Source organism: Palaemon carinicauda, chromosome 8 (genome assembly GCF_036898095.1).
Source record: "Palaemon carinicauda isolate YSFRI2023 chromosome 8, ASM3689809v2, whole genome shotgun sequence".
NCBI lineage: Eukaryota > Metazoa > Arthropoda > Malacostraca > Decapoda > Palaemonidae > Palaemon > Palaemon carinicauda.
Genome location: NC_090732.1, coordinates 130,166,360 through 130,179,273, shown reverse-complemented (window position 1 = coordinate 130,179,273; position 12,914 = coordinate 130,166,360). Strand labels below are relative to the sequence as shown.

General features: G+C 43.3%; 1 protein-coding gene across 1 annotated transcript in view; it reads left to right on the top strand.

Moving 5' to 3' along the window:
• Nucleotides 1-12,914, top strand: part of LOC137645922 (cleavage and polyadenylation specificity factor subunit 4-like) — a 77,411-nt gene that overhangs the window by 13,219 nt on the left and 51,278 nt on the right. The window contains exon 2 of the mRNA XM_068378973.1: nucleotides 10,821-11,024. Coding sequence (XP_068235074.1) covers nucleotides 10,821-11,024 — 204 coding nt within the window. The remainder of the gene's footprint in view (nucleotides 1-10,820; nucleotides 11,025-12,914) is intronic.

Here is a 12,914-nt window from a genome sequence, read left to right as displayed (position 1 = left end):
GATTCGACCAGAGCCAGCAAGACCCCAGGAGATCGTCCACGTGTCCCCCCAAGTAGAGCAGCTAGGGACAGGAGACTTTGCTGCCACAAGGAGGAGAGCTTCATGAGTCGGAGCATGCCTTCTGGCAGGTCCTGAGTCTGATGAGGCAACTCAACAGGTTTGAGGACCCGGAGACCGCCCCTCACGAAGGCAAGGATACGGTTCTGGACCAAGTCTACGGCACTCAAAAACCTCCGAAGGCCAGTACAGCTCTGCCCTGGTCCCAGGGGGTTGAGAGCGCCAGAGACAAGGTTGAAAGCCAGCTCTCCGAACTCGCCTCCTCCAGCCGTTCCTCTGCCGGCAACAAACTCCTCCCACCTCCTCGTGTACAACAGAGGAGGTACTTCGAGATCATGGGGGAGTCTTGTTTAGCTCTTCCTCTCCACCATTCTGTGGAAGAGCTCTCCAGGGGAATTTCTCTCGAGAAACTCTCCGCCCGGCAGGTGACATTCTCGGCTACAGAGATCTTGAGCCAGGAGAAAGTCGCAAAGTGTGCCATGCAGGCCACTTCGTGGCTGGATGTCTGGCTGGGATCTCTGGGCATCCTGTTGCGATCCGCGGACTTGTCCAAGGAGAGCACCAGGAAGGCCATGGAGACTTTTCTCCTCTCAGGCACGCGCACCATCGAGTTTCTATCTCACCAAGTTTCGAACTTGTGGGCAAACTCGATCTTGAAGCGTCGTGATGCGGTGACCGAGAGGTTCCATGCGAAGGTCCCAGCTGTGGATGTCTGCAAGCTCAGACACGCTTCCATCCTTGGAAAGAGCCTGTTTGAGCCCAAGGATGTGGAATGGACAGCTGAGAGGTGGAGGAAATCAAATCACGATACTCTCCTCCAAGGGCTCTTACACCCAGACCCTACAAACCTCCAGCACCTCAACAACAGCCTCGTCAGTCTAGGACATCGAAACCGGCTCCGGCAGCAAAGGCAAAGGTGTCCAAACAGCAGCCCTTTCCTGTTAAGGACAGGAAGGGTGGAAAGTCTTCCAGGGGAGGCAAGAATCCTAGAGGGAGCGGCCGAGGCTGCAAACGCTAGGATTGGCAATCCCCCTGCATGTCCACCAGTGGGGGGATGCCTGCAGAGTTGCGTGTTCAGGTGGCAGCAACTCGGGGCCGATTCCTGGACGATCTCCGTGATCATCCAAGGATATCGCGTCCCGTTCATAACATCTCGTCCTCCCCTGACAGCGAGTCCCGTGTCGTTGAGCTCCTATGCCATGGGATCGGCAAAGGGGCTAGCCCTTCGGGCAGAAGTCGAGGCCATGCTCAATAAGGATGCTCTCCAAGAGGTCGTCGACGGCTCCCCAGGCTTCTTCAGTCGACTCTTTCTTGTAAAGAAGGCGTCTGGGGGCTGGAGACCCGTCATCGACCTCTCAGTCCTGAACAAGTTTGTCAAACAAACTCCGTTCAGCATGGAGATAGCAGAGACGGTCAGACTTGCAGTGAGACTGCAAGACTTCATGTGCACACTGGATCTAAAGGACGCGTACTTCCAGATCCCAATCCATCCGTCTTCCAGGAAGTTCTTGAGATTCAGCCCAGACAACAAGATCTACCAGTTCAAGGTGCTATGTTTCGGTCTCTCCACACCAACACAGGTGTTTACCAGAGTGTTCACCCTGATATCTTCGTGGGCACACAGGATCGGCATCCGTCTCCTTTGCTATCTGGACGACTGGCTGATCCTGGCAGACTCGGAGTCGACCCTTCTTCGACACTGAGACAAGCTTCTGGGACTTTGCCAAGATCTAGGGATCATGGTAAATCTCGAGAAGTCTTCTCTGCTTCCATCTCAACGACTGGTATATCTAGACATGATATTGGACACCAATCTCCACAAAGCCTTTCCATCAGACGACAGGATAGCAAGGCTGAGGAGGGTCGCAGAACCTTTCCTGAGATGGGAAGAGCTTCCAGCCCAATCTTGGTTACGTCTCCTAGGTCACCTGTCCTCCCTGGCCCGTCTAGTTCCAAACCGCCGCCTCAGGATGAGATCCCTGCAATGGCGGCTCAAGTCCCGGTGGAATCAAGGCTACGATTCCCCGGACATTCTGGTCCCTATGGGGCCTGCGGAACGGACGGACCTGCAGTGGTGGTTGACCGACGGAAACCTTCGAAAGGGAGTGGATCTTCTCGTCCTCCCCCCCGGACTTGATGCTGTTCTCGGACGCGTCAAAAGAAGGGTGGGGGGCCCACGTTCTGAACCACAGGATCTCAGTCCTATGGTCAGAATCAGAAAAGTACCTCCACATCAATCTGCTAGAAATGAAGGCCGTATATCTGGCCCTTCAACAGTTCCAACAGACCTTGGCGGGTCACTCTGTGGTGGTGATGAGCGACAACACCACAGTAGTGGCTTATATCAACAAGCAGGGAGGTACCTTTTCACAACAGCTATCCCATCTTGCAGTAGAGATTCTGAGATGGGCCGAAGTCCACTCGATACCACTATCAGCTCGCTTCATTCCAGGCAAAAGGAATGTGCTCGCCGACAATCTGAGCAGAGCTTCGCAGATAGTGAGTACCGAGTGGTCTTTGGATCCTCAGGTAGCCAACAAAGTCCTGACTTTGTGGGGTTCCCCGACATTGGACTTGTTCGCGACAGCCTTGAACTTCAAACTGCCGCTGTACTGCTACCCAGTCCCGGACCCCAAGGCACTCTGGCAAGATGCCTTCCTACAACGGTGGGACAACATCGACGTCTACGCCTTCCCACCGTTCTGTCTGATGAGAAGGGTGCTCAACAAGACCAGACTATTGGTCAACCTGCTGATGACCTTGATAGCTCCGCTATGTATGGCATCATGCAGAGTAGTTCCCGGAACTTCCGAGAGAACTCCCCCCACGACACGAGCTACTCAGGCAACCACACTGCAACATCTTCCACAAAACCGTAGCATCGCTTCGGCTTCACGACTGGAGACTATCCAGAATCTCCTCACAGAGAGAGGATTTTTGCAACAAGTTGCGGAGAGGATGTCTCGACACCTGCGAAAGTCATCTGCAGGGGTCTACCAGGCGAAGTGGAGAGACTTCTGTGGTTGGCGTCGTGGGAGGGGTATCTCTCCCCTCGATGCCACTATTCCAGCAATAGCGGAGTTTCTTGTATATTTGCGGGAGGAAATGTGCCTTTCGGTCTAGGTGGTGAAAGGCTATCGCTCAGCCTTAAGCCTGGCCTTCAGGCTGAAAGGATTGGACATTTCTTCCTCGCTGGAACTTTCCTTGCTCATACGAAGCTACGAACTTACTTGCCTTCAGTCGGAAGTGAGATCTCCTCCATGGAACGTGGTTCGGGTTCTCAGGGCTCTTAAGAGATCTCCGTTCGAACCATTACGCCAGGCTTCTGATCGTCACCTGATTTGGAAGACGGTGTTCCTGCTCGCTCTGGCTTCAGCCAAGCGTGTTAGTGAACTTCATGGTCTCGTACGACGTTGCCCATTCAAGGGGATGGGGGGAGGTAACGTTCAGGTTCGCCCCTGAGTTTGTTGCTAAGACTCAAAATCCTGGAGTTCCGGACCCACGGTTTGACTCCTTCAGGGTTTCGGGTCTTCGTTCTGTAACAGATGACCCAGACCATCTCCTACTATGCCCAGTAAGGAGTGTGAGGCGTTATCTTAAAAGAACAGCTGCAGTTCGTCCTCGCGTGCAAGCCCTGTTTGCGAGCACAGGAAGGACGAAGAGGAGGGTCACCAAGAATACCATCTCGGCTTGGATTCGAAGGGTCATCCACCATGCCCTGAATCCAGACCCTCCTCCGTCACGTCGCCCTAGAGCACACGATGTCAGAGGCATCGCAACGTCCCTGGCATTCAAGAGGAACTTCTCTGTGACGCAGGTGCTACAAGCTGGGGTCTGTAAGCGTCAAATGACCTTCACAGCCCACTACCTGCAAGACGTGACCCACAGGAGCCTCGATACGTTCTCTATCGGCCCTGTGGTGGCTGCACAACAGCTGGTCTAACCTCAGGTCAGGCTCCTTAATGGACAGGTAGCAGAATGTTGAGGGCATTGTTACCCGGTTTTAGACTGCATGAATGAAAAAGTATGTCTGGCCCTTACTCTTTTCTTCATCCTCCCATCTCTTGGGGAAAGCAGCATCCTGGGTTCTCTGCATAGCTGACCTCAAACCACTGCAGGTAAACCATGCTTCCTTGTGTTCCTAGTATTAATATAATACTGTCGTGTCCCCCATACCCTGACGAGGTGGTATTGGGAACATCCTAACCTAGATTTCCATCTAAAGGACTTCAGGTCATCTTCCTAGGAAGATTCACACTTCATTCCTTCACACACAAGCTTATGTAGGCCGCACGTTCCTTGCGGAGCAAGGAATTTGCGAGGTGCAGGGACTCCTTTTCTCGAGTGCTGCTCACTCGGATTCTGAGTCCCCGGGCGAAAGCCAAAGCCAATAAGGCTGGGACTTTCCACCCTACCTAAGGGTTAAGTCACCCCATGTAAATAGCGTGGTTTGTATTTCGGTTACGGAACAAATGACAAATTCGGAGATAATTTGTATTTTTCCTAACCATACAAACCTTAGCTATTTACACATATTTGCCTGCCAGCCCTGTCCCCCGTGAAGTCCTACCTCTAAGGGAAGTGAATCAGTTCACAGGTGTGTGAGGGGGGAGGGGTAGCTAGCTACCTCTCCCCTACCCTCTCGCTAACTAGCGAGAGGGTAGTTAACCCTCGGTAAAAATCTAATGGCTTGTCATTTCAGCTACGTCGAAAGTAATACCCCATGTAAATAGCAAACGTTTGTATGGTTAGGAAAAATACAAATTATCTCCGAATTTGTCATTTTTTGCTCACTCTGAATGTTAGGTAAGCCCACTTAGAGTGTAGCTGTTACGTGCTTCAAGCACGGAAGAGTCTTCCCCGCACTCCTTGTGAGAGGGAGTGTTATGAAGCTAGGAAAATCCATAATCTTAAAATGTCCTACAAGTTACAGCATCAGCAAACCCATTTCTATTGCCAGGTCTACAACACAGTATTCCTTCTCGAGAATAGCCCTTTAAAGCCAGGGTCATGAAACCCACTGGTATTTAATTCTCGGTTCCCAAGATGTGAGTAACTCTTACTCTTATAGCATCCCAGATGCTCCAATTTTGAGTTCCCAGGTTAAGTTTCCAGCCAGTTACAATGGGACTTCCTTCCGCCTAAGGATGAGTCCTAAGTAAAGGACGAGGGTTTGTATTCATGTAGGAACAAATCACAAATTTTTAAAAGTAATTTGAATTTTCCTAAGCTTACAAATTTGAGCACTTTGCTCAAACTTTCCTGTCAACACTAACCCCCTCAAAAGTCAATGCTGCCATCCAAGTGGTTTGTCAGTGACTTGGCATGGGAGTGTTTGCCTCCACGCTATCAACTACTGCTGGTTGTTTACACCTCGTTATGATTTTAACTTCCATGTCCCAGCTTTGCTGTTATCTGTTCTCCTAAGTAAAGGACTCAATTTTGTATAGTTAAGAAAAATACAAAATACTTTTTATAAAAATTTGATGTAGGACTAAAGAAAGGAAATAATTCTGGGAAGGAGAGCAAAACAGGGAATAGAAAAGACATGATGAGAATGGAAATTTTTTTTTTTAAGTATGATGGGTAGAAAATGAAAAAAAAGTCAAACTTTCTTTACAATTGCAGAATAAAATTTTGAGAGAGAGGATAAATTCTAAAAAGATAACAATAAATACTTCATAGAAAGCAAAAAAATTATGCTTAGATATTTCCAATATCAGGATCTTTGAGGTTATACTGTCCTGTAGTGAGCTATTGATGATAATCAGATAGTATTGTACCTTGATGAATCTGATTTGACTATGATAATAGACTAAGAAATGCAGTTTCCATGGTTTTGTAACAGTGAAGCATTGGTGGTCTTTCTCATATGAATATGAGATGTTTTAAATTTTATAATTTTTTTCTATACAATTCCATCACATTTTACCTTGCCTAGTTTTTCCTTGGCTTTTATTCATGGTGGTTTTAGTGGTAGTTAGATCATTCCCTGTGTTTTTTCAGACTGACTACCTCTAGTATCTCCCTCTCATCTTCTCCTCCATACTCAAACTGGGGATTTGGTTGATTAGGACTGCTAATGGAGCCATAAATTCAAATGAAGATCAACGGAGTTGTCCCCAGGTTGAAGCACAAGATGCAAGTACTTCCTCACAACCACAAAGTTTGGGGACAAGGTTTGAAGCTTGGAGGTCCAGGGATGCGAGGAAGCCTTCCTTTCTGATGATCTGTTTTTCTGACTCATGAATCTTCATCATTAAAGGATGTGCTATAGGAACTCGTTCAGTAGTCTGAATTAGTGGTGGAAGCCAACCTTCCATTACCTTGGAAACCAGTGACAGGTGGCTCCACAACCTAGGCAGTCTGTCATTATTTCTTAGTTTTCTGCTTATCACTGAATCCACCTCATGGTGTCATGCCTTGAAGTTCTTGTGGTTGTTACCATGCATACAAAAGTCCATATTTTATTGACTTACCGGAACTTTGCCCCTATCTACTGTTACTTATCTAGTGTCCTCAAACTGGAGAACTGGCCAATGACTGACATTTCTTTTTATACTAAAAAGGGTGAATTATGTTTTTTCAGTGCTGAGTGCCAATGTAGAGTATTAGGCTACCATCATTTATTGGAAGAAAGTAGCACTGCGTATTGTTTGAGTAAAGGAATTATGACTAATTTTTGCAATAGTTTATGGCAGTATAGACATAGGTGTACCCAGGTTGACCATTGCCACCTCTGTTGACATAGTTAATCCCTTCTTTGACCAGTTGTAAGACTTATTATTGGGTATATCCAACGAATAGGATCTACTACCAAAATGTGAATGAATGATAAAGCTGAAGGCTTACTCTTGTGTGATTTTGATTGTAAAGAAATCTCGATGCTGATGCTTTGTCATTTTATTAGGAGTGGGAGACAGCCTACTTGGCAATGGACTAAGTAGCCAAAAATTTTATATTGATGTTGTCATAAAGCCCAAACTTGACTAATGGTAACCTTGAATGCAGTTGAACCTTTTCTGTCATAGCTGGGCCTAAAAAACCTTCATAGAGCAGCTCAAGAATGATAATTATTGGGAAGTCTATCTGTTTTCTGTCTTGTTTTGTATCTTCTGGGCTATCCTTGGTTGAAGAAGTTAGAGGGAGATCATATGGCTTGCTGCTAATAACTGATGTGATGACTTTTGGTTTAGATACTTAAACAGAAGCTCCTCTTTATGAGTTATGTGATTGCTACCAATTGAGGTTTTCAGGCCCAGTTAATGACTTCAGAGAATGGCTTTTCCTTATTGTCTTACCTTTTCGATAAGACTTCTTGAGGTTTTGTTCTGGATTAGAAGAGAGGGGAGCTTGTTGGCGACAGTGAACACTGCCTTTTTGGGAACAAGAAGTGGTTGGCTTGGAAGAGAATAGATCGAAACTAGGTAATGGTGATAGTGAGGTGGAAGGGGAGCTTTCAGAGAATCCTTCTTGCTGAGCACAAATATTCTGCAGTAAGTTGCTGTCTGTAGATTTTTGTTTTCACTTTTGGGAAAGCATGAATATACCTGGAGATCATTTGCTGCAATGATGGAAGAAGACCTTGCATAGATCTTGAGCAAAGCAGTAGAAAGTTAGTTTCAGAGGATGCAACTGCAGTTATGAAGTTAGATCGACAATATCGAAAAAGTAGAAGAAAGAGTTCTCTCAACCACTTAGGAATGAGATATAATATGAGTAGGTGAGGACAACGGTATAATAAAGAAATTATTTGTGAAAGCTGTTAGAATAGCAAGGAAAGAAGCCAAAAATAAGCATCAGCCATCAGTTGTATAGCAGAAGTAGCTGGCATGTCAGAAATGGCTGGCACAGTAGAAACAGGTGGCATAACATAGCAGAGAAACTACTGGCCCAACAGCATAAAGTTCAAAGTGAAGTTTGCTCTTCCTCCCACCCAACAGACGACCATTGTTTATCTTGTTAAAAACGTTACAACTGTTTCCAGCTTAGCTGAAGTCTCATTCCTATTAAAGGTCTCAGGTTTGTATAGTAATGAAAAATACAAATTATTTACAAAATTTGTGATATTTTAGACTGCATGTCAAGCCTGTTATGTTTAGTATCCTAATGAAAATTAAAAATAGTGTATATTTTGTAAGTGATAAGAGTTGGACAACAAAATACTGTACAAAATAACACAATTTAATGGAAAATAGAGAACTTACACTCTTGTTGATGGAAGTAAGAAATTCTTACAGACTAATTAGTACTGTTTGTGCAGAAGGATAAGACATAATTGGTATCCATTAAAATATTGTACAGTACATAATTATGGGAAATAATACCATGGAATACTAAATAACTTACTCATTGGTTTATTGCCAAAAGTTGAGGAAAGGATATGGCTATGGTACCAATTACAGGCAGAAAGATGAGATATGGTTGATATCTTATTAAATAACTAAAATATGATATACATTATATAATCTAAACAAGTTAGATATAAATAACAAAGTTTAATGATGCATATACTGTACACGAAAAAAGAGGTAACTGGGCAACTCACTCTTTAGGCTAACAAATAGTCACCTTATTGAGAATATTCTTTTTAGGATATCATCAAAAGTAGTATACAATCTTTGTCCCGAAATAACATCAATATCAATGAATAAAATTAAGAAAGGAGTGGATTTCAAAGAACATTATCAATAAAATATATAAACTGGTTGTACTTATTGTTAACAGCTAGAAAAATTTCAAGTTGGGGTAGTTTTTAGTGAACTGTAGTGTACCTTTATGAAAATAGGTAAAGCAGAGAAGCAAATTATAGTGATGATAAGAAAAGAATTGAAAAAGATGTTGATAAAGAAAACTCATTCCCAAAGACAGAGCCAAAGCCAGGGAGTTTTTCATACCAGTTTATAGGTTGAAAGGTTGCTCATGGAATGGCAAAGGCGAGGAAGTGACGATGCTCGAGAGACTGACCATATTGTATATACTGTACATATGTTAAGTGCCCAAGTTCCTTCTTCACCTAAGCTAGGATTTGGGAGGGCCAGGCAATAGCTGTTGATGACTCAGCAAGTAGACCTATAGGCTCCCCCAAACCCATCATCCTTAGCTCACAAGGATGGTGAGGTTGCAGACTACAAGAATCTTACCGAGCTTGAGAGGGTGTTGAACCCTAGTTGAGTAGAATGCCAGGTGGATACATTTCCAATAGACTACCACAACCATTGTGTCAATAATCCTGAGACAAAATGAGAAAAGAAAAGGAGAGTTACTTCCTACCTTATGGGCCAGGAGTGCATAGACATTCACTTTTAGTTGCTTTACATCTTCTTACAAAACTCCTGAATACATTACTATTACAGTATGTATGTTTGGGGACATTTCGACTACACATGAGGGTTTAAGTGATAGATGAGCTTGTTATAAAACAAACTAAGCTTGTTGAAATAGCAGGCCTTATTATCATCATTGGCAGCATATTTATATCAGATTTTTAAATCATGACATTCAGTGTTCAATGACGCAAACTACTACTGCAATGTGCTCTTTCTGTCAAAATTTCCATTAGGTCTAGTTCTTCATCTATCCACCAGACATGACTGCAATTCAGGCAGAAAGAACACAAGAGGAAAGAGATAGGCAAGAATTTATGTCATATCTAAGCCCATAAAGCAAAATTAATCCTAAAAGTCAGAATACTAATATTAGATACTGTACTCATGTAAGGCAACGATTAATACCTAATGTGAAAACTTTAAAATTTTTAAAAACAACCATGACAATTTGTAGATACAAACCATTGCATAGCATTACAGCACACATATTCGGTATAAAAACAAATTATCATTATGAAGATGCAACCCATAACTCAGCACTAAGGCACAGAGTTATCAGTATAAAAATAAAACAATGTAGAATGAGAGGCTAAAACATTTCTGTGCGATAATCTCCCGCACGATGGAAGAAATAAATTTTTGGTTCATGTACTTTTTCAATCACATGAATACATACTGCGCTATATATATTTAGATAAAAACAAAGTGTTGGAATAAAATGTTTATTACAGGTATTTATATTGTGGTTTTTTGGTTTTAAAAATATTGCTAGAGATAAACATTATTAATGTCATTATCAGGATATCACACACTTTACAGCATCTGGGCTTAAGGATTTGTCTCTAGTATTAAAATTAGAATTTTATTTTAACTAATTGCAATTTTTCTTATTTGATAAATGGGCAAGCTCAAAATGATGGTTTTGATAAAATTGCTTTATTGATTCATTTCTGAAGGAAATGTGCCATTACTTGAAGTTGGACATTCACATAAGATGAATTTCGCATTTATTGTTAACTGACCCTCTGCATACGGGAATTGGTTTGAGCGAGTTAGTCATGAAGATGAGTGAGATAGTTGCTATTGATAGAGACTGGTCTTTATCTGAAATATCCAACTATAATTGCATTTTTCTCATTTATAAAGAATTATTTGTGGTTAAGCTTATGTATGGCAGTAGGTAGGGAGAGGTTGTGGTATATTTATCACAGAATGACTTTTGTAGTGATTATGCTCCCTGTTCCATCTTATGTATACAGTACTTAATTCGTATTTGTAGTTAGTTTTTTTATCATGTCACTGTTTTCATATATTTATTTAAAAATACTATAGTATTTACTGTAATAATTTAATTTTTTATTCTTTATGTTCATATTCTAATCCAAGTCTTTGCTTAACTATGCAGTTATCTTAACATTATTTTAATTTTTTCAGAATCTGTAGCCGCTGTATGTACATTCTATATCCGTGGGAGCTGCACCAAAAGTGTTAATTGTCCTTTTCGACATGTGCGTGGAGATCGAACAGTTGTGTGTAAACACTGGCTTCGTGGATTGTGCAAGAAGGGTGACCAGTGTGAATTTCTTCATGAATATGACATGTCAAAAATGCCAGAGTGCTACTTTTATTCCAGATTTAGTAAGTACTGCGGTATATTGAATTTTTTCAGGTAAAGTGATATATCTGCATTTTGAATATATCTCAGTTAGTCCCTACACAAATACAAACCTTCTTCCTTTAATAGGAATATGATTTCTGTGAAGATGGAACCCAGTTCCTAAAATTTATAATGAGGTGTTGGTAGTTACTGGAAGTCACAGGGAACCCCAGCACCCTCGCCAGCACACTGAGTAGCCACTTTGATTTCAGCCACCGATCATTAAGGACGTACTCTCTACGCTAAACAAAACTTGGGTGTTTACTTATAGAATTTCCATTTTCTCTTTTCAGATTGATTGTAAGTTTGTATGTCTGATTCATGATTATGCATGCAAGCCTACAATTGCTGCCGGTTTATGAGCTAGCAAGAAGTGGATTCCCATTCTTTGTGCCGTTCTGCAGGGAGCATGACTGTTCACGGTCATTCCCCTGTTAAAAGTGCTGGGCGTGGCCTCCTTTGCAGTGGTCCCAGTATGGCAGGAGGAGGAAATAGTAGTCCAAAAGTGATTCTTTGGCTTCAGGATCTTTCCCAAGTAGAGGAATTCTTCTGGCTCTCTCTTCTTGCCCTCAGGTGCTTGAGCTGGTATGCCTTTTTCTGCTTCCTATAGAACCAAATTCTACGGAGGAAAACCTAAGTAAACTTCACATTAGTCAACCTTATCACTTTCCCCTTAGTGAAGGTGATATTCCTTGGCCTTTACCTCGAAGTGAGCCTGCCTTTGTGTTGCCAATGATAATGCCTTCAGAGACCACCCCCTAAGGACCTTATGGCCTACCTTAGATACAGTAATGAGACTTTCCGTCCACGTAGAAACTGCTTATGATTTTCGCTACATGTAAGATCTCTTCCACACGTATGATCGTTTCCAAGCGCACGATCACCTTCACGTTCATGATCACCATGAGAGACTTTCCCATGCACAGGATCACCTTTACCTACACAATCCCAAGCACTTCCATGCTTACAATCACCAGCAGAGTTCTTCACAAACACAATCCCCTCTGCATGCATGATCTCTTCGACGTGCATGATCCTATCCACGTGCATGATCCCCTCCATGCGCACAAGTACCTTCATGTGCATGATTGCCTTTTTATAGGGTTACATCCAAAGATTCCAAGACTTCATGCGCTAGGTTACAACTCGTAAAGTCCCTCACGAATATACAATCACTGTCTGATAATGAAGTCCCAACATGCTAATTCTCCCTGAGACCAAGGTATCCATGCGCAGTGCTTCTACAAGCATAACTTCTTTGAGAGCAAGATCTCTTCATGCTTGGGGTTTATATATAACTTCCCTATCCATTAAAGCTTTGTGTGCTAGATCTCTTTGCCCTAGATCACCAGCGCTAGATCCGCATGCAAGTGGACCCCACATGCAATGTCCTCTATGGTTGCCTCACCTGTAGGAAGGTCCTCTCTCGCCCATACATCTTTGGCTAGATCATCAACATCACGCTTTTCAGGTACTACTGTAGGTAAGTCTGCTATGTGCATACCCCACACACTCGTTCTCCCAGCGGAGTCTTTGTGCGACTGAAGTTCACACAATTGTTCCATGCAGGAGTTTATGTAAGTGAGGAGCCGTTTTCAGTCATACTTCTCAAAACAGGACTCAGAGATCTAGGAAATCTAGGGACCTAAATCCTTTAGAATGGTATTCAGGGTATTCCACAAGTAAACATTAGATTTGAGGCTCCAGATGACATTCTCCTTCGTCTTCCCATCCCTGGAATCATTAGCTGGAAGTCTGTGGCACCCAGACATTCCAGCTAGAAAATGCCCTTCTCCTCAATTTCCTACTGAGGAAGGAGGAGATACCTTCCCTTTCAGATGTTAGGTCGAGTAGGTCACCCCTTGTTTTGG